This window comes from Neovison vison, chromosome 4 (genome assembly GCF_020171115.1).
Source record: "Neovison vison isolate M4711 chromosome 4, ASM_NN_V1, whole genome shotgun sequence".
In the NCBI taxonomy this organism is placed as follows: Eukaryota; Metazoa; Chordata; class Mammalia; order Carnivora; family Mustelidae; genus Neogale; species Neogale vison.
The window spans coordinates 87,102,981-87,125,880 of record NC_058094.1 but is presented as its reverse complement, the minus strand read 5'-3'; the positions used below and the strand labels follow the sequence as shown (position 1 = coordinate 87,125,880).

The 22,900-nt window shown below is 37.8% G+C and overlaps 1 protein-coding gene across 8 annotated transcripts in view; it reads left to right on the top strand.

Moving 5' to 3' along the window:
* SPIDR (scaffold protein involved in DNA repair) overlaps positions 1–22,900 on the top strand; it is a 693,030-nt gene that overhangs the window by 506,420 nt on the left and 163,710 nt on the right. For all 8 annotated transcript variants that reach the window (XM_044245633.1, XM_044245631.1, XM_044245632.1 and 5 more), the window contains 2 exons: positions 7,326–7,521; positions 9,211–9,458. In XM_044245633.1, the coding sequence (XP_044101568.1) occupies positions 7,326–7,521; positions 9,211–9,458 (444 nt within the window). The remainder of the gene's footprint in view (positions 1–7,325; positions 7,522–9,210; positions 9,459–22,900) is intronic.

The window sequence follows — 22,900 nt, the reverse complement described above, 5'->3', positions numbered from 1 at the left end:
TGTTTGCAGATTCTTTTAATTTTTTGTTTGTCCTGGAAGATTTTTAATCTCTCCTTCTATTTTCAATAATAGCCTAACTGGATATAGTATTCTTGGCTGCATATTTTTCTCATTTAGTGCTCTGAATATATCATGCCAGTTCTTCCTGACCTGCCAGGTCTCTGTGGATAAGTCTGCTGCCAATCTAATATTTCTACTTTTGTATGTTACAGACTTCTTGTCCCAAGCTGCTTTCAGGATTTTCTCTTTGTCACTAAGACTTGTAAGTTTTACTATTTGATGGTGGTGTGTGGACCTATTTTTATTGTTTTGAGCGGGGTTCTCTGTGCCTCCTGGATTTGATGCTTGTTTCCTTCCCCTAATTAAGGACGTTCTCCACTATTATTTACTCCGGTATACCTTCTGCCCCCCTCTCTCTCTTTCTTCTTCTGGATCCCAATTATTCTAATATTGTTTCACCTTACAGTATCACTTTTCTCTTGAATTCTCTGCTCTTGGCCCAGTAGTTGTTTGTCTCTCTTTTGCTCAGCTTCTTTATTCTCCATCATTCGGTTTTCTATATCTCAATTATCTCTTCTACCTCATTGATCCTAGCAATAAGAGGCTCCATATTGATTGCACCTCATTAATAGCTTTTTTATTTCATCTTGGTTAGATATGAGTTTATTTCTCCAGAAAGGGATTTTATTTCTGCAGAAAGGGTTTCCTTAATATCTTCCATGCCTTTTTCGAGCTCAGGTAGCACCTTGAGAATCATATTCAGAACTCTACTTCTGACATATTACTAATATCTGTATTGATAGGTCCCTAGCCATTGGTACTGCCTCTTGTTCTTTTTTTTTTTTTTTTTTTGTGGTGTTTCCCGTCTTGCCATTTTATCCAGATAAGAATATATGAACAAGAGAATAAAATAATGAAACTGTGGTAGAGACCCCGAAAAATGTACATTAATCAAATCAGAAGAATCCCAAAACCGGGGGAGAAGAAAGGGGAAAGAAATAAATAAAACTAAAAAGTTAAATATATAGATAGATAGATATTAGACTGGTGAATAGAACAGAGCCACCCACTTGATTTTGGGTGTATTCTTGTCTCACAGAAGAAACTACCTCCCAAAATTTTAAAGAAAGAAAAACATACATATACACACATACACACACAAATAAGGGTAAGGATAAACACAGTGAAGAGATGGAGTATGACTGTAAGGATGAAAAATTTTTTAAAAATTCTAAAAAAGGAATTGATAAGTTGGTTGGAAAAAGAAAAGAAAAGAAAAAGGAGAGTATGTGTTCTGACTGGAGACTAGAATTAAGCCACTTGCTAGATTTAGGGCATATTTGATCTATTAGAAGAAATTTTATCCTAAAATTTTAAAGAAAAAAACCTATATGTATACAAAAAATATGGTTAAATACAATGAAGGAATAAAATGAGTATAACAATGAAGATTTAAAGGAATTTTTTAAGAAAAGAGTATTGTTAAGATAAACTAAAAACGTTTAAAAAGGAAAGAGGAAAAGCTAAAAAAAATAGAATAAGAAAAAATAAAATGAAAGAAAATTTGACTTCGCAAGACTAAAGGATCATGGGAGAAAAGCCATGAATTCTATGCGTTGCCTTCCCCTAGCTCTGGAGTTCTACTGTTCTCCTTGGTCAGGGAGCTTGGTCTTGACTGGATGTTCTTGCTGATCTTCTGGGGCAGGGACGTGTTGTAGTATCAAATGTCTTTGCCTGAGGCGGAATTGCACTGCCCTTGCCAGGGCCCGGGCTAAATAATCTCCTCGCGTTCACTCTTGGTAGCTTTTCTTCCTTGAACACTTTCCGTACAGCTCTGGAGGACAGTAATGAAAATGTCGACCTCCCAATCTTCAGTTTGGAGGAGCCAAGAGCTCGGGGCCCCAGTCCTCAATGCGCCCTCAGGGAAAAGCGGTCAGTCACTCCTGTCTCTCTGGTCTCCGGCTGTGCTCTGTGCCCACCTGGCCTCTGACCAAGCGTTTCTATCTCTGGCACACAGCTCAATTTGGTGTCTCCAAACCCAGCAGATTACTGCTGCACATTCCTGCACCAGTCCTCCTGGAGGAGGAAGGAGGGGGTCTCTCTGGATCTGCCATTTGTGAGGTCCCTGCTCAGAGAGCAGTGGTTCAGCTATGCCTTGGATCACCATTTAAGGTAACCCCAATCTGAAAACTAACTCCTCTGCTCCAAGTCTGTAGTCTGCTGCCCTGCTCCGATACCTGGGAGCTCTGACACCCCCGATCTTTCTGTGACCCTGCAGGACCTGAGGCCACACTGTCTCCGCAAGGGCTCCACCCCCCCACTTAGCCTCTGGAGCAATATCCCTCAGAGGAAAAGACTTCTAAAAGTTCTGATTCTGTGCTCTGCTGCTCCACCACTTGCCAGGAGCCAGCCCCTCCCACAGCGGTCTATCTTTCTGTCACTTTGGATTCACTTCTCTGCACATCCTACCTTTCAGAAGGTGGTCGATTTTCTGTTCCTAGAATTGCTGCTCTTCTTCTCTTCTATCTCCTGTTGAGTTTGCAGGTGTTCAGAATGGTTTGATAACTATCTTGCTGAACTCCTGGGACCTGATGTCATTTTAGTCTCCTACTCCTCCACCATCTTGGTCCCGCCTTGGGTAGTACTAGCTTTATAAGTTTAATTGGACAATATTACCTCCTCTTCCATTTTCTGAAAATGATTGTATGAAATTGGTGTTAATTCTTCATTGCACATTTGATAAAAAATCATTAGGTAATATCTCCCTGGTCTCTGATAATTTTCTTTGCTCTAAAGCCTACTTCAGGGCGCCTGGGTGGCTCAGTGGGTTAAGCTGCTGCCTTCGGCTCAGGTCATGATCTCAGGGTCCTGGGATCGAGTCCCACGTCGGGCTCTCTGCTCAGCAGGGAGCCTGCTTCCCTCTCTCTCTCTCTGCCTGCCTCTCTGCCTACTTGTGATCTCTCTCTGTCAAATAAATAAATAAAATCTTTAAAAAAAAAAAAGCCTACTTCATATGATATCCCTCCCCTGGTACGTTTTTATTAGTGTTTATATGTATTTCCCCCATCTTTTTACTTTCATTTCACCTATATCTTTTTTTTCCTTTTTTTTTTTTTACTCTTTAATCTATCTTTTCAGTGTTCCAAGATTCATTGTTTATGCATCACACCCATTTCACCTATTTCTTTATATTTGAAGTAAATTTCTCATAGACAGGATATAGATGGATCATGTTTTTTTAATCCACTCTGCTAATCTTTGTTTTATACTTGGTTTATTTAGACCATTTACATTTAATATAATTATTGGTATTTTAGGACTTAGGTCTACCTTTTTGGTTTTGTCTTCTTTATGTTCTCTTTCTGTTTTCATCTCTGTTGTCTTTTTCCTAACTTCGTGTGGGTTACTTGAACATTTTTTAGAATTTTTTTAATTATAATTTTTTGTGTATGTGTCTTTTTATAGCTATTTTATTGATTGCTATAAAGATTAAATTTTATCACAATCGGCTGGGTCAACATTTTGTCAGTTTTTATGACGTGTATAAACCTTACCTCCTCTCCCTTTACTGTTTGCAACTATGATTTTCTTAAATTTTTTTTATGCATTTAGAACTAGATCATATTGTTAAAATTGTTGCTGCAATTCTAAATACAATTTTGAAAACTTAACAGGGGTAGAAAAGCCTATTGTATTTGACTGTATATATCCATGTTTATTTCTTCCTTCCCACAGGGGAAGGATTCCTTGTTACTGCTAGGTAGATGTGAGTTCCAGCTTACTGCTAGGCCTCTACTGACATCACCCTTGCTGTAAGGGTCAGGGGTGCTGCTTCCCACATGGCTTCCACTGAGAGGACTGGAGGATGTTGTAAGGATAGAGGGTAGCCAGGCATACTGGTTACTGATGGGGGGGAAGGGTGGAAGTCCAGGCCCCCAGGCGATCTCCACTGTCATGGTATGTGTGGGTTGGGGGTTGGGGGTTGATCAGAGAAGGCTCATTATAAGCCTACAGGGATGGAAGTCCCAACACCCTATCCTGCCTTCTCTCACACTACCCTACGTAGGCTATTGAGACTTTTTATTACAACCTGACCAGAGCTCCACACTCACCCTCTTCTGGTGTGTATGATAGCGGGTCACAGGTTTTCTGTGATGTTTGCCTAGAGTAGAGCACTCGTTTTCTAAAAGTTTTGTATTTTATTAGGCTGTCCCTTAGTTCAAGAAAGTAAGCTTTTGTAGAGGATTTTATTTTTCCAGTGGTTTATAATAGAACTTATTTTTCTTCCTTATCTTTCTTTAATGTAATTTTATTTTATTTCTTTTTGGTGTTCCAAAATTCATTGTTTATGCACCATACCCAGTGCTCCATGCAATACGTGCCATCCTTTAAAACCCACCACCAGACTCACCTATCCCTCCACCCCTCTCCCTTCCAAAACCCTCAGTTTGTTTCTCAGAGTCCACAGTCTCTCATGGTTTCTCTCCCCATCCGATTTCCCCCAACTTACTTCTCCTCTCCATCTCCCAATGTCCTCCATGTTACTTCTTATGCTCTACAAGTAAGTGAAACCATATGATAATTAATTCTCTCTGCTTGACTTATTTCACTCAGCATAATCACTTCCAGTCCCATCCATGTTAATTAAAAAGTTGGGTATTCATCCTTTCTGATGGAGGCATAATACTCCTTTGTATATATAGACCATATCTTCTTTATCCATTTGTCTGTTGAAGGGCATCTTGGTTCTTTCCACAGTTTGATGACTATGACCATTGCTGCTATGAATATTGGAGTACAGATGGCCCTTCTTTTCACTACATCTGTATCTTTGGGGTAAATACCCAGGAGCACAAATGCAGGGTCATAGGGTAGCTCTATTTTTAATTTCTTAAGGCATCTCCACACTGTTTTCCAGAGTAGCTGCACCAACTTGCATTCCCACCAACAGTGTAAGAGGGTTCCCCTTTCTCCACATCCTCTCCAACACATTGTTTACTATCTTGTTAATTTTGGCCATTCTAACTGGTGTGAGGTGGTATCTCAATGTGGTTTCGATTTGAATCTCCCTGATTGCTGATGATGATGAACATTTTTTTCATGCGTCTGTTAGCCATTTGTCTTTGGAGAAGTGTCTGTTCATGTCTTCTGCCCATTTTTTGACGTGATTATTGTCTTGTGTATGTTGAGTTTGAGGAGTTCTTTATAGATTTTGGATATCAGCCTTTGTCTGTAGTGCCCTGATTAAAATGATTCAAAGTATAGGGATAGAGGAAACATTCCTCAACTTCATAAAAGCTATCTATGAAAAACCCACAGAGAATATCATTCTCAGTGGGGAAAAGCTGACAGCCTTCCATTTGAGATCAGGCATAGGACAAGGATGCCCACTCTCACCACTGTTGTTCAACATAGTACTAGAAGTCCTAGCAACAGCAATCAGACAACAAAAAGAAATCAAATATATTCAAATTGGCAATGAGGAAGTCAGACTCTCTTTTCACAAATGACATGATACTTTATATGGAAAACCCAAATGGCTTCACTCCCAAACTACTAGAACTTATACAGCAATTCAGTGATGTGGCAGGATACAAAAATCATTGTACAGAAATCAGTTGTTTTCTTATACACTAACAGTGAAAATATAGAAAGGGAAATTAGAGAATCAATTCCATTTACTATAGCACCAAGAACCATAAGACACCTGGGAATAAACCTAAGCAAAGAGGTAAAGTCTCTGTACTCGAGGAACTACAGAATACTCATGAAAGAAATTGAAGAAGATACATAAAGATGTAGAGGCTTTTTGTAATATAATTTTTAATAAACATATAATGTATTATTAGCCCCAGGGGTACAGGTCTGTGAATTGCCAGGTTTACACACTTCACAGCACTCACCATAGCACATACCCTCCTGTAGAGGCTTTTTTATCTATACCCATCACTGTATCAGGTTGCCATCTTCTTCAGTTTGAAGTCTGGGATATAAGAGGCAAACAGAAAACCCAGGAGCTCACCACTATTGTTTCTTAAGTCTCAAGGTCTCTAGGGCTGGTGTGCCTTCTTCTTTCCACTTTTCAATGTCTTATGTTTAGTTGATATGTAATGTTAGGCATTTAGTTGTGCTTAATAGGATAAATTAGGGAAAATATGTCTACTCCCACCTTCCCAGAATAAGAAGTCCTAAATTTTCCTTAATGTTAAGTAACACTACCTCCTTTGAGGAATGAGTGCTGAAGATGTCAAATCAGATGTCTAAAAAGAACCAGGAGAATTTTGTCTGTTATGTCCCCACGTTCCTTTTTGAATTAAATATGAAGCATTTCTGTGACTGTGTTCTATTTGACAGTGAAGGTAGAAGCTTCTTTGGGTCTTGCTGTCATGTGTTTGAAAGATTAGAGGTGTCAAAGTGTCTGAAGGTTTCATTTGTAAATAACATTTATTTTAATGTCTGGGCAATTCTTGAGCCTGTTGATAGTCTTTGCTCACTCCCTGCATTTCTCTAAGGCCATCATCAACCAGAATAGGAGACCTGAGAAAACTCAAGCCCAAGCAGTGACGTGGCCTTCTTCCATTCCACCTCTCCTGACACAGACTTGCACTGGAAAAGTAAAATTAATTCTATTGACATTTACTCCTGAGCATGTGAGGGTGGGTGCCACTTTTGTTTGTTTGTTTTATTGAAGTATAGCTGACATACAATATCCCATTAGTTCTAGGTATGCAGAATAGTGCTTTGGTAGTGCTGTGCATTATAAATGCTTACCACGATAGGTTACCATCTGTCATCATACAAAATTTTACAATGTTATTGACTCTGTCCCCTATGTGGTACTTCTCATCCCCATGACTTATTCATCTTATAACTGCAAGTCTGTACCTCTGAATCCCCTTCACCCATTTCGCCCATCCCCGCAACCCCCAAGCCCAGCCCCTCTGGCAGCTCCCAGTTTATTTTCTATATTTATGAGACTGTTTCTGTTTTTGTTTGTTTCTGTTGTTTTTTAGATTCCACATATAAGTGAGATCATATGATATTTGCCTATCTTTGTTTGAGTTATTTCACTTAATATAATACTAAGTTTATTCATGTTATAAATGACAAGATCTCATTCTTTTTATGGCTGAATAATATTCCAGTGTATATATGTACCACATTTTCTCTATCCATTTGTTCATCTGTGGCCTGACTTTGTTTTATCTATCCATAGCAGGTGAATCATTGCCCTTTATATTCCTGATTCAGCAAGAACATGAAGGAAACCCAACATTGTAAATAAACTATAACTGTAAGCTGTTACATTTCTTTCTCTTTTCCAGGCAAATGCTTATTGCCCCAAGTGGAAGTTGCCCTGTTATTCTGAATACTTACTTTTGTCAGAAAGTTGTTGCCAAAGAAGATTCAAAAATAATACATGAAGTGCACTGTTGGGACACAGCCCTTCCAAGAAGAAGTATCACTTTGGCTCAGAGGTTTAGATTTAGGAATCTAAGAAATATATCACATGAAAGCCAGGTAAAATTTCATTTGTTTTAGATGTTTTATGTTTTGTAATAATACTGGATTTGAAAGATATAAGCAGAGATGTTTACCTTTGGTTCCTCTTCAAATACTCAGTAAATATATATTCTAGAACATCCTGTTATTACTGTTATGCCTGAAGAAAGTATGTAGTGGTTTAGTATTTAGTAGCCTTCTTTTCACAGTATTTCATCTATCTAATTGTGTTTTTTTAATCTTTATCCTTGTCTATCAAAATAAATGATTTTTCACTCTCTTATTCTCATTTTGTAATTCTCTAAGAATTTTGCTTAAGCTTTTTATTAAATTAAAAAGTTATATTTTTCTTTTTCACATTATCTATATCCTTGGGATAAATAGAGCTGCACAAACTTGAAATTATATGCTGTAGATTGTTTTTTGAAATTTTGTTGGCCCTGGGTCATGATCATTTGTCAAGATAAATTTAGGGAACCCCCTAAATTTCACTCATAGAAGGCATGAAGGGCACTCCAGGGACGATTCCAGGTTTTAAGTGTCTGTGACTCCAGGTGTATCATCTCAGGTTCACCCAGTTAGCTGAATCAGCACTAAATGATTGGTTTGAATGCTAAGAATGCTGACAGATAGTATGAGGGATATAAGAAAAAGAAAAGTAGGAGTTCCTGGATGGCTCAGTCAGTTAAGCATCTGCTTCAGCACGGGTACATCCAGCTCCTTGCTCAGCATGGAGCCTGCTTCTCCCTCTGGCTGCCACTCCCTCTGCTTGTGCTCTCTCTCTCTTCCTCTCACAAGTAAATAAAAATCTTAAAGGAAAAAGAGAAAAGTAGCAAACTTTCATCTTGTTTGTAAATATGTCAACAAGCCTACTCTCCCTTAAATTATCAAAAGAAGTTATCTGAAGGGGATAATAGGGAAAAGGGGGCTCTCTAATTAATTTAATTTATGACTCTAAGTGCATCCCTGCTTTAACATTTAGTTGTAAATAGCTATTAATATTAAATTCTTGAGATATCATTTTTATCTGACAATAGTGACAACGAAGCCATTGTGTAACATCATGGTTATGAATATAGGCTTTGGAACCAGATATCCTGGTTCAAATTCTGCCTCAGTCATTTATTGTTGAGTAACACTGGGCAAGATTCATCATTTTTCTGTGTTTCAATATTTTTATCTTTAAAATGGTAATAATGATATAATCTATCCACTTGGGTAGTTATGAAGTTAAATATGTTCGCTATGCAAGTATAGTACATAAAGAAAACTGCCTGGAATGTGCTCTAGAAGAGTTATTGTGATATTTAATATTATTGTAAAGGGTTGTTATGAGCTGTGAAGTGTCTAGCCTAGTAGACTGCACACACCAAGAACTTAATAGTGACTTAATTTTGAAACCCTTGTCATTCTTTTGTTTTTTAGTTTGTCCTGTTGAGATTTTACATGTTTTCAAAGACCCAAGAAGATCTGTGCTTCTATTGATTGGAAACACTCTTTGCTGTTCCCATGTTATCTTGTTCACCCTGCCCTCCTCAATAGTATTAGTTACCTGGCAGACACAGAGGCCCACACAATGTTTTATCTTCATCATTCCTTTGGTATTCTGCAGTTACATCAGAAGATTGCCTCAGAAAGTCATGATTTGGAATGTACCATGCTGTTATGAGTTAAACTGAAATTGCTCCCTCTGCATGTCTTGGCCAGGTTATGTATAGTGGTCTCACTACCATAAGGACAGACTGTACCCATGGACATGAAGAAGCAAAACAGTGCTTCCCAGCTGAAGCTCACCTGAGGGATTCTCTTCTGGATGCAGTGGAAAGCCAGGGAGCTGCCCCATGGCCAGGAGTTGGGGTCCGAGTGGTGGTACAGAGAGTTTACTGTCTTCCCTACAGATATCAGCAGGGAGGTGGCTCAGCTGCTCCACCTGACTCAGACCCACCCAGAGTTAGGTGAGTAATTGAGATACAGGCATGGGTACTAGAGTCACTTAAAGAAAGTAGAGAGTCTTACTGGAGAAAGAGACTCTTGGCTGCATTCACCATATACGTGAGTTTTCTTTTTGTTGTTGTTTTTTTCTTGCATCAAAATTTGAGCCATGTGGTTTGACAAAAGAGTCCATTTATTTAATATAAAAAGTTCTACTAAAAATTTAATTTGTTGTGTTTACTCTTACCTTTAATGGTTCATGTTATTGAAAGTAATATAGACAAGAAATACTGGTATTCTTCCATAAAAGCCAAGACATGTGGTTAACCGTACCTAAAAAGTCCACTGCAATATCTGTCAAGGTTTATATGCCTTAAAAATCTAAATAAATAAATGGCAGTTAGTGAATCTGTGGCTTTCAAAGAGTGCTTTTCTAACCTGTGTCAGCACTACCTAATAGAACTTTCTGCAATGATATAAATGTTATGTATTTGTACTATTCAGTGAGGTAGTCACTGACCACGTATGGTTACTGGGCGCTCAGAAATGGCTAATAGGACTGAGGAACTAAATTTCAAGTTTTATTTAATTTTAATTAAATTTTAAATTAAAATTTAACTATTTTAAGTGGCCCCGTGTGACTAGTAGCTACCTTGGTGGACAGCACAGCTACATGAGCCAAACCAAATTCAAAGTACTTTGCTCATACTAAATATGACAATGATACCTTCTTTTACTTGTATTTAGGACCTTCCTGTATTTTTTCAAATAGCTGTAGTCATGTCATTGACTGAAGAGTTTATTTATGTAATAGCCTTGGCATAGCCTTTTGAAGTTATATTTATTTCTAAGTTAAACTGCCCTCAAAGCAATGAGATGGACTTATAATATAACAGAAATTAAAAGTATAGATGCCAATTCATCAACTTTTTTTATATCTACTCTTTTTTTATATCTGCTCTTAAAATAAAACACATATTTAAGAAACAGTAATTACAACAATATCTTATTCTTATAGAGCCTTCTGATACCATTCAGAATAAGCGACAAGAAACATTTCTGTGTTAATTATGAATCTTCTTTGAGTAGGTGGTGTTTTATTTGAAAAGTCTTTTGAATTCCAAAAAATCTCCTTTAGGTGTAGAATTAGAGAATATTTCTTTTGGACTTATAGGAAAAATTTTAATTTTATTTTGTTTGGAATATGTGTATGTCTGAGATGATTATATCAGTTGTATGGTTTTTAACTTGTAGGCGTAGACCAGTCTCGTAGTCTTTAACTTAAATCTGTGGTAAACCTAAATAGAATTATCTGAGCCAGTTATAGATCAGACATAGGTTTTGTTTTCTTTTACATTTTTCATGGAATGTATCCAGCATTAGGCTTTGGAGAAGGAACTACTGAGTAACCTAAGCAATGATGATCTAAAGCTTCTCCAGACCAGCACACAGACCAGACACTCAGAGGAGACTGGGGATAACAAGGACTGAGTCACAATGATGAGAAGGCAAAGTGAAATTGACAGTGAGGTTGCTTCCTTATGAGTAATCACAAGGAATGGACACCTTGTATCCTGTCCCTCTAGTTCCTTTGGTGGTACTTGTTTTACTTGTTAAGCAAAAAGAAGAATTGGAAGCCAGGTTCTAGTGAATTACTGCCAATGGCTAGCGTTATGAATGTTTTGGATTTTTACCTTAGAACATATGCTGGGACATATCAAATGAGACTGTGCTAAATTGTGGATTGAAAAAGGATGGGCATAAACCTCAAAAATAAGAAAATAGCATTGTTATTCCGATGTAGTTAAATATGCATTATGTGTGCTGTGTTCCTGTAGCACACATGAAATTATACAATGTTGAGGCTAGATGATACTAGTCACATTTCACAGATGAGGAAACTGAGCCTTCTTACTTGCTGACAGCTATATAGGTGGACAAAAAGAATAACATCATGAGATATAGAATCCTAAACATGTCAGGGTTGTAGAGAGTATGGAGCTGAAAGAAAGAGGATAAAATTGAGTTAGGACCAACCTGTGACTGCTTAAGTCTGACCGGGGAGCAGTGGCCCAGGGAAGTGCTGTCAGGTCATCCTGGGCAGCAGGAGTAGTGAAAGTGCCCAGCCATGGGGAGAATTGATTGGATTGTGTAAGAAAATGAATCTTTGGACAGATAATCATAGCATTTGAGCTTGGGTGTGAGAACAAGTCTTCTAAGATATCTTTTGGGTACAAAAAGGTATTATTATAGAACTGATTATTAATATTTTCTAGATTCAAAATGCTATAATAATCAAATTCCAGTTTACAAACAAAATTAATGTAGAAGTAAAATTATCCTTAACCCTGTACTAATTCTTTGCTAATGTATATTATAAAAAGCATTAAATATCTGCTTTGGAGGATCATTTAGAAACATGTTTTCTAATGTAGACTTTTATTTATACACATGCAGCATGTACCTAAGAGAAAACATGGCTAAAAGACTTAACTTTATAGTTTGGAAGATTCTTTTCTACTTACAGTTTCTACCTATAACTTTGGTGAACTCCTGTGCAGCACATGGGAGTCATTCTCATCCAGAGGCATGACTGCAGCAGACAGGGAAAATGGCATAGTGATCCCTTGCAGTGAGGGCAGCTCCAGGTCTGCTCTCTTGCCATAACCTGCTATGCCCCAGAGATCTTTCTATCAGTGAACTCAAAGACAATGTTGATCACTATGTGTTTTCCATAATGTTCCAGAAATGACCATATCCCAAGAAATTAAGGCCTGGAGAAAAAGAAATAAAGTGTCATATGGTAGATATTTTGCAATTATATTATAATAATTCTCTCTTTTCTGCCCAAATGAGGCCAGATGACACCTTATGGAGCCCTGTGGTGTGTCTTATATCTACATGTACTTAGTACCTCAACCATAGGTGTCTATATCAATTTGTTCCCAGTGCTATAGTAGTCTCTCTTTTCTAAGATCAGTAAGAGCTCATCTTCTGATGGCAGGCAGCCAGATTGTTGCCAACTTTGAAATAAAAGGAAATTCATTTGGAGCCAGCCAGTCCTGAACAAGGTCACATAAGTTCAGTCAAAAGGCTCATTTCCTCTAAGCTGTGAAACATCATCTAAATACACTTTAGATTTCAGGGGTGTCTGAGTAGCTCAGTTTGTTGAGCGGCCAGCTCTTGGTTACGGCTCAGGATGTGATCTCATGGACTGTCCAACTTCATGCTCATTGGCGGGGGTCTGCTTAAAGATTCTCTCCCTCTGCCCCTCCCCCCACTTTCATGTGCTCACGCTCTCTCTAAAATAAATAAATCTTTAAAATACACACATATAGGGGCGACTGGGTAGCTCATTGGGTTAAGTCTCAGCCTTCGGCTCAGGTCATGATCTCAAGGTTCTGGGATTGAGCCCCACACTGGGCTCTCTGCTCAGCGAGGAACCTGCCCCCCCGCCCGCCAAAAGTGCCTTTCTGTCTACTTGTAATCTTTCTCTCTCTCTGTCAAATAAATAAAATCTTTAAAAAAAAAAAAAAAATATATATATATATATATACACACTTTAGATTTTATGTGTTGTATGTATACACACACACACATATGTATACACTTTAGATTTCAGAAGTACAACATGTAAGAGTCTCCTGTCCCTTATTCTTCTGGATAATTTCTTTTAACTCAAGCTACTAAACACTTCTACAAAGTTTCTCTAGGTGTTATAGGTCAGAATAACCAATACAAACCTAAGTTTTATAAATCACTAAAATCAAAAGTAACAAAAAACCAACTCTGAAGGTACTCCATAAGCACTAATCTAGGCAGACTGTCCAGAGCCCAAACCCACCTTTATCTAGATTCACTATGTATTGAATGAATGTTAAATAAATGCATGACTAATAAAGCAATGAGGTTTTTTTGTTTGTTTGTTTGGGGGTTTTTTGTTTTGTTTTGTTTTTTTGGCAGAAAGGGAGCGCTGCTCTTGGAGAAAATTTGTAATAGAGGAAACTGAGGCCAAAAAAAGTAAATGAATTTCCTAATGACTCCCTACCTCATGGTAGAGCAGACTCTGGACCAAGTTACCTTACTCTCCATCCATGCTGGTTGTCATTAAACTTTGACTTTCTTTCTCCCTTTCTGAAACATCTGCTCCCTTTCTCCTTCAGATATTTAACTTAGGGACAAATAATTTAATTTTATCTTTTAGAGATGTACATACTTTCTTTTTTTTTTCATTTATTTATTTTCAGCATAACAGTATTCATTATTTTTGCACCACACCCAATGCTCCATGCAATCCGTGCCCTCTATAATACCCACCACCTGGTACCCCAACCTCCCAACCCCCACCACTTCAAAACCCTCAGATTGTTTTTCAGAGTCCATAGTCTCTCATGGTTCACCTCCCCTTCCAATTTCCCTCAACTCCCTTCTCCTCTCTAACTCCCCATGTCCTGCATGCTATTTGTTATGCTCCACAAATAAGTGAAACCATATGATAATTGACTCTCTCTGCTTGACTTATTTCACTCAGCATCATCTCTTCCAGTCCCGTCCATGTTGCTACAAAAGTTGGGTATTCATCCTTTCTGATGGAGGCATAATACTCCATACTTTCTTTTTTATTTTAATTTAAATTTTTTACTTTTTAATTAATTTTTATTAACATATAATGTATTATTTGTTTCAAGGATACAGGTCTGTGAATCATCAGTCTTACACAATTCACAGCACTCACCATAGCACATACCCTCCCCAGTGTCCATAACCCAGCCACTCTGTCCCTCCTCTCCCACCCACCAGCAGCATTCAGTTTGTTTCCTGAGATTAAGAATCTCCTGTGGTTCCTCTCCACCAGCCACCACCCACCCCATCCCATCTTGTTTCATTTTTCCCTTCCCCCTCCAAACCCATGCCCTGCCTCTCAAAATCCTCATATCAGTGAGATTCTATAATTGTCTTTCTCTGATTGGCTTATCTCACTTAGCATGATACCCTCTAGTTCCATCCACATCCCTGCAAATGGCAAGATTCCGTGTTTTTTGTTGGCTGCATGGTATTCCATTGGGAAATACACACACACACACATCTTCTTTATCCATTCATCTGTTGATGGATATCTAGGCTCTTTCCATAGTTTGGCTATTGTGGACATTGCTGCTAGGAACATTCAAGTGCACATGCCCCTTTGGATCCCTACATTTGTATCTTTAGGCTAAACACCCAGTAGTGTGATTGCTGGGTCATAGGGTAGCTCTATTTTCAGCTTTTTGAGAGAAACTCCATACTGTTTTCTAGAGTGGCTCCACCAGCTTGCATTCCTACCAACAGTATAGGAGGGTTCCCCTTTCCACATCCTTGCCAACACCTTTTGTTTCCTGTTATGAACTATATCCCATTCTTTTAGGTTTTCCTTGCTTGTGCTCGCTCAGTAAATTTTAATCCTCTTTTAATCATTAGCTCTGTATTCATAAGTCTTAAATAAACACTTCAGTCTCAGCTTCCCAGCTCTTAACTTTTGCTTACTTCCTTTCTAAGACAATTCTTGGTGGTCTGTATGATATCCCAAGGTTGTTTTGCCATGTTTTCTTTGCAGTCCTGTATTTACAGAGTTTTGCAATTATAACCATAGTCTAATATTAGAAAACTTTTGTGACCTCAAAAAGAAACCCCAGACCCATTGACTGTTTACCCTTCGTTCCCTTAGCCTGTGGCAACCACTAATTTTCTGTATCTATGGATTTACCTGTTTTAGACACATGTAAGTGAACTACACAATATATGGTCTTTTTTTATTAACATATAATGTATTACTTGTTTCAGGGGTACAGGTCTGTGATTCATCAGTCTTGACACAATCCACAGCACTCACCGTAGCACATGCCCTCCCCAATGTCCATCACCCAGCCACCCCATCCTTCCCAGCCTCCTCCCTTCGTGGAACCCTTAGTTTGTTTCCTGAGATTAAGAGCCTCCTATGGTTTGTCTCCCTCTCTGGTTTTGTCTTGTTTCATTTTTCCCTCCCTTCCCCTATGATTGATCCTCTGTCGTCTTCCTCAATTTCCTCATATCAGTGAGATCATATGATAATTGTCTTTCTCTGTTTTTTTTTTGTTTTGTTTAGAATTTTGTTTAGAATAATAGCCTCTAGTTCCATACAATGTATGGTCTTATGACTGTCCTCTTCCACTTAGCACAATATTTTCAAGGCTTACCCATTTATCCATGTTGTGACATGTATCAGTATTTCATTCCATTGTATGGGTATGCCATATTCAGTTTATTTATCATGTGATGAACATCTAAGTTGTTTCTGCTTTTAGCTAATATGAATAGTACTTTTATGAACATCTGTGTACAAGTTCTTTCTGTGAATGTATGTTTTCGTTTCTTTTGAATATATGTTTAGGAGTAGAGTTGCTGGGTCATATGGTAACTGTTTAATTCTACGAAGAGTTAAACTGTTTTCCAAAGAAACTACCATTTTATATTCCCACCAGAAGTGTATGGGGGCACCAGTCTCTCCATATCCTTACCAAGACTTGTGATTATCTTTTTTATTATAGCCATCCAACTGGATGTGAAGTGGTATATCCTTGTTGCTTTGACTTGTGGTTCTCTAAGGATTAATGATGTTGAGCATGTTTTCATGTGCTTTTTGACCATTTTCATACTTCTTTGGAGAATTCATCTTCAGATCCTTTGCTTGTTTTCATAAATGGGTTATTTGTCCCTTTTTTGTTGAATTGTAAGAGTTCTTTATTCTGGTTACAAGTCTTTTATCATATATATGATTTGAAAATGTATTCTCCCATTCTGTGGAGTATTTGTTCCACTTTTTTGACAGTGTCCTCTGAAACACAAAAGTTAATAACCTTAGTGATGTCCAATTTATCTTTTATTTTATTCTCTCATGCATTGGTGTTTTATTGTCACATCTAAGAAATAGTTGCCTAACCCAAGATTATGAAAGTTTACTCTTACATTTTTTCCTAAGAGTTTTACAGTTTATAGTCTTCTATTTAAGTCCATGATGGATCTGAGTTAATTTTTGTGTGTGGTGTGAGGCAAGGGTTTATCCTTTTATATCTGCGTATCCAGTTGTCCAACACCATTTACTAAAAAAAAGACTGTTCTTTCTCTTTGAAACTTTCTTGGTACCCTTGTCAAAAATCAATTGACCACAGATATAAGTGTTTATTTCTGGACTCTCAGTTTCTTCCATTGACCTATATATCTACCTTTATGCAAGTACGATAATGATCTTAATTACTAAAACTTTATAGTACATTTGGAAATCAGAGTGTAAGTCCTCTAACTTTTTTTTAAGATTGTGTTGGAAATTCTTAGCCTCTTGGGTTGACATTTTAGTTTCAGAATCAGTTTGTCAATTTTGAAATAAAATAATTGTATTTTTGATAGAGATTATGTTGAATCTGTAGATCACTTTGAAAAGAATGGCCATGTTAGCAATATTTAGTCTTTAGACCTAACATGGGATGTCTTTTCATTTTATTAGTTCTGTAATTTCTTTCAACAGTGTTTTATAGCTTTCAGTACAAGTCTTAACACTTCTTTAGTTAAATTTATACCGAAGTTTTCTTTTATGCTGTTGCAAATGAAATTATTTTCTTAATATTATTTTAGGTTATTTATTGCTAATGTATAGGTATGCAAGTGACTTTTATATATGGACCTATCTGCTGAAGTCTTGTAGAACTTGTTTATTAAGTCTAATAGTTTTTCAGTGGATTCATTAGGATTTTCCATATGTGAAATAATGTAATCTTTAAATAAAGATAGTTTTACTTCTTCAATGCAATCCAGATAGGTTTTATTTCTTTTTCTTACTTAATTGTCCTGGCAATTCTTTAAGTATCTTAAGGCGGGGGAAAAAGAAATTGTTGTGTGATGCTTTAGTGCAGCCATGGTAGCTCATCATCTTCTATTAACTCTTGAAGTCCTATGCACCCTTCACTACCCAATCTTACTTGCCTCATGAAATTTCTCCTAATTTCCCCTATGCAGTTGGCCTCTTCTTCAGATGGTAGAACGAAAAACGACTTAGCTATATTTTTTTGGTCATAGGTAGGTAGGTAGATAGATAGATCTTAACTCTTTTTATTTTCATAACAACCCCATAAAGTTAGTACCATTACTTTCAAACCTGAAGATTAAATGACATAACAATTACAAAATGCCTGATACCAAGTAAACGTTCTTAACACTATTTGTTTTATAATATTATAGTTTTTGTATTATAGTTAGAGATATGTTAGTCTTTACTGTAACATTGTAAAGTCCTTGCTGGTAAGGATTACGTGAAGTAGTAGTGGTAGTATTCATTAATGCTTTTTCTGCATATACGCTTCCTACTATATAAGTTGCTGAATATATTTCTGTTATACCTCTTTTTTTCATATTTGTGACTGTTGGCACTATATTATGTCTCTGTGTATCATTTCTCCCATTATAGATGGCAGGAAATGGACCCATTTTTCAACCCTTTATCTTTTTTTTAAGGTTTTATTATTTTATTGATCTAGGGTCAGGTTTCAGTTAGCAGACTGAAATTTTAAATGTTTCAGAGTAGAATTAGAATTGTAGATTATTTAAAAACAGTATGTTTATGATCTTAAACATTCCCAGGTGTCTGGGTGTCTCAGTCCATTAAACATCCAACTCTTGATTTCAGCTCAGGTCATGATCTCAGGGCCATGAGATCATGAGCCCCCGCATCGAGCTTCATGCTGGGCATAGAATTTGCTTAAGATTCTCTCTCCCTCTCCTTCCCCCCTCCCCCTAAAAAAATATTTTATGATACCAACCCATGTCATTTGATCCATCCTTTACATTTATAACTGACATAACTTGAATATGTATCCTTAATGAGCTCATTAATAATATGAAATTGAAATGGAAGTTCCCATGTTCTTTTTTTTATATATTAAAATTGTTGATACACTTGAAGGAAGAGATCAAAAGGAACGACAACAGCCATGTGCTGTGAGTATAGACAATCATGAAAGTAATATTTTCATAAAGAATGAACATAGCAAGAATAATTTTCCAGATTCATAGCCAGACATGGTGTGTGCATCCATAGTTCTAAGTCTGCATCTTAACCTGGTCTTGGTGATCTTCCAGCTCCTGTTATCCATCAAAATTGAGAGTGATTTCAGAGTGGCCCAATATAAAAGGCAGAATTACCTGCCTGATCCTGACCTCCTTTCCCTGGAAACTTTTGTTGCTAAGAGAGGATGGAGACCTCTACTGGTCTGTACCCCAACCCCTCTGTGCCTGCAACTGCAATCTGGAGCATTACTGTGGCTGTGCTACAACTTTCCTATGAGCTAGACTGCATCTCTGGAATGTATTTTTCTTTTTTTTTTTTTTTAAGGTTTTATTTATTTATTTGACACAGAGAGAGAGAAATCACAAGTAGGCAGAGCAGCAGGCAGGGAGAGAGGGGGAAGCAAGCTCCCTGCTGAGCAAGAGCATGACTCAGGGCTCAATCCCAGGACCCTGAGATCATGACCTGAGCTGAAGGCAGAGGCTTTAACCCACTGAACCACCCAGGTATCCCTGGAATGTATTTTTCTGAAATGACAGAATGGAGAAGAGCTATGAAAGACAGAACACACACACAGGCAGAATCTATAATGACAGCTAAATGCAAGCACACAGCACCACATAACCCTTAATCAAAAGCACAGACAGGGTGAGAACAAGTGTAATATCCATCTTGACTCCAGCTCTAGCTAGCCTGCTACACCTTGTTGTCCCTTTCCTCCCTGTTTGGCTCTGTCAAGTGACCTGTTCCTGCCCTATTTCCCAGCTGCTGTTAGACCCAGAGCACTTGGGACAGCCATCTGGCAGTCTTGGTAAGCTCATTCTTGTGGTCATTTCTTGCCTCTACAGTTTTAATTAGCTAGAGCCAAATCAACCCCATGCTCCATAGAACACTGAAGCACCTCCAAAACAATTCTTTGGAAGAGTGTCCTTCTTCACAAGAAAAAGACATTGTAATATATGAAAAGGTACCCTTGTCTTTTCTGGACCAGTTTGCCTAGCAGTGATATCATAAATGTTCTGAACCTTCACATTTATTTGCACAGAGACAAAAAGAGAGTGACAGATACAGGTATCTAGATAGGTACTTGATCATATAATGATCATATTGGCCAAGTATTATACATTGCACTGGTATTTGTCAGTGCTTTCAAAATAAGGCCATACATACATATTTTTTTTTTAATTTCACTTGTCCCATTTAACCCTCTGGGGTTAAGGACTGTGAATCATCTTATTTTGGTACCAGATCATGAATGTCATGGGCACCTAACAAGTATATGGAGATGAGGAAAAGTACAGCTATGGAGGCTATGTATTCTCCTTCTTTCTCAGGACAAACTGGTCCATGGACATGTACTATAGTAATGTTTCTCTCAAGACAATGATAAAGAGACTAGTGCAGTAAGAAGTGCCAAGAATACTATGCTTTAGAAAAAAGGTAAAGTCTATTCTACACCAATCTTACAGAAAATGAGATACTTGGACTAGATGCCCCTGCAGTGGGTTCATTTAGTGTAAGGAAGGAGGGGAGTGGAAGAGGAAAAAGGAGGGGCACCTAGAGAGGTAGCAAAGGAGGAACAAGAGCAGCTCTTGACTGAGGACTTTAAAAAAAAAAAGAAAAGAAAAGAAAAGAATCAGTTGGTAATGATTTAAGAGTTTGAAAAAATTTGTTGCAATTAATGCAGAATTAGGAGATATCAAGAAAAAATTAAGCAGTCATAGGTAAAAGATGAAAGGATGAAAAGCTCACTTTTAACATTAAACCAAACCTAATTACTTGAAAAGGAAGGAACTCATGATTTGGATTAAACAAAGGAAGACTAAGTCATCCAGGAGAAGATGGTAGGGAGAGGTTTTACAGGTCTTTAGTAGCTCTAAATCTCACAGCTGCTGTGTGAGCTATGTGTCCTGCCCTGCCATTTCATTTGCCTTAAGTGATGACAATCCTTCCTCTCTCTGGTGGGAATCTGAGTGCAGGTGTTACAAGCTCCGGAGGTTGTAGGGGAGACAAAAAAGAAGCAGACCATGTGTTTGGGGGTAAGAAGAAGAATGAAATAAATATCAAAACTGGGGCACCTGGGTGGCTCAGTTCCTTAAGTGTCTGCCTTCAGGTCAGGTCATGACCCCAGGGTCCCAGGATTGAGCCTCACGTCAGACTGCCTGCTCAGTGGGGAGCCTGCCTGCCTCTCCTTCTCCCTCTGCCTGCTACCCTCCCTGCTTGTGCTCTTTCTCTTATTGTCAAATAAATAAATAAAATCTTTTTTAAAAATTTGAAAAAAAATAAAACTCTCCTGGATGTTTTACCACTTAAGCAGACTTTTGGAAAACTTAGAGTTAGCTTATTCAACTCTGTACGTCGAGTCTTTGCACCCAGATAAGTTACAGCAGAAGAATACTGGCTATCCAAGATAACCGGCAGACATTGAACGGGGAAAATCTGAAGGTCTTAAAGACCTTTCTTTTTTTTTTTTTTTTTTTTTTTGAGATTTTATTTATCCATTCATGAGAGAGAGAGAGGCAGAGGCAGAGGAAGAAGCAGACTCCCTGCCAAGCAGGGAGCCCTGTGTGAGACTTGATCCCAGAACCCTGGGTTTATGACCTGAGCTGAAGGCAGTCGCCTAACCAACAGAGCTACCCAGCTCCCTTAAGGGGGTTTCTTTACGTGAGCTATAGAAAAGTGGAAAATTATATGTTAACCAATTAAAAACTTGAAACAACAAAAAAATAAGTGGAAAACTGTAATGACAGCAAGGTTGGTAGTAAATCTTATCTTTACAGCTTTTGAATATAATTAATCCCAATTTTTATTCCACTCATTAATGCGGCATCTTCTCTTCAGAAAAGACTAGAATGAGATTTCCTAAAATGTTACATACTTTGGACAAAGGTTACCATATACAGGTATCCCTCATTTTTCCAAAGTTTACATTACATCACTTCGCTTTTACAAAAGACCTACATTAGTGCCTGTTTTTGCTAACCAAAAGAAATCCAAAGAGGAGTTATGCTTTTATGAAAAAAAGTGAAAATGAAAAGCAACAATAGCCTTCGGCATTTGTTTTGCAGCAAGCTATTCTAGAGGCAGCACATGCCCACCAGGGCTGGCACTGTGAAGCTCTTTCCATGGAACTACACCCAATATCAAGCCATCATGGCTTTGAACTGTGTCTGTGAGCATCTGTGCTTTATCTCAATTTATTTTTTGTACCTGTTAGTGATATGTGATGTGTCCTAGTGATGTGTAAGAAAAACTCAATGGAGGTTTTTTTGTTTTGGTGGGGGGGGGGTGAGGTCTGGGAATGCTCAAAAAATTTTCCATATAAATTAGTGGTAATTGCTTCTTTACTTTATGCCACTTCAGCTGATGAAAATTTTAATAGGAATGCTCTACTTCCAGATAGCAGGGGAAACCTGTGTCTGGTAGCACATGTCATTCATCACTGTAGGCTCTCTAGCATTTGACGTTTATGTTTGAATTTTAAATTTCTTCCAGATGCTTCCTAAAGAAGAGTACATGGTGTCTGCTTTTTGGTTGGGTGGAAAATGGGGAAGAGAGTACAGCCTGAGGAGTCAAGGCACATTAATGAAACCCCATCTCAGAGGGCTTTCTGGTCCTCTGATAGTTGTGACTCCACCATCTCCCCTGCTTGGGGAGAGCCTGCGCAGTTAACGTTTAGTAAAAACAACAATGAATATGCTTATTTTCACATAGATACTCATATATACCTTTTTATGAATAGACTGCTTAGAAGTTTACATAAGAAGAGACTGTTGGGGCACCTGACTGACTCAATCAGTAGAACATGTGACTCATGATATTGGGGTCCTGAGTTCAAATCCAACATTGGACATGGTGCCTACTTAAAAAATAAAAATTAAAAAGTGACTGTTTCTAGTCCTTGCCTTTAGGGAGAAAAAACTAGATGCTATGCGACAGGCTCCCTCAATGCCTTGTTAGAATATACAAATTTTATGTTTGTGCACGTATTATCTTTTCAGGTTTTTTTAATTGAGATGAAAGATGCATAACATAAACCATTTTGAAGTATACAGTTGAGTGGCATTTAGTATGTTCACAGTGCTGTACAGCTACCATTTCTATATAGTTCCAACACATTATCATGTTACTAAAGGAAACCCTGTATCCTTTAAGCAGTCCCTCCCTTATAAACCTCTCTCAACCCAACAACCACTAATCTACTTTCTCTCTCTATGAATTTACCTTTCTGGATATTTCATTTAAATGGAATCATACAATATGGATTTTTGTGTCTGGTGTCTTTCAATCAGCATACTGATTTCAGGGTTTATTCATGTGGTAGCATGTACCAGTACTTCATGCCTTTTTATGGCTGAATAAAATTTCATCATATAGAAACATCAAATTTTATTT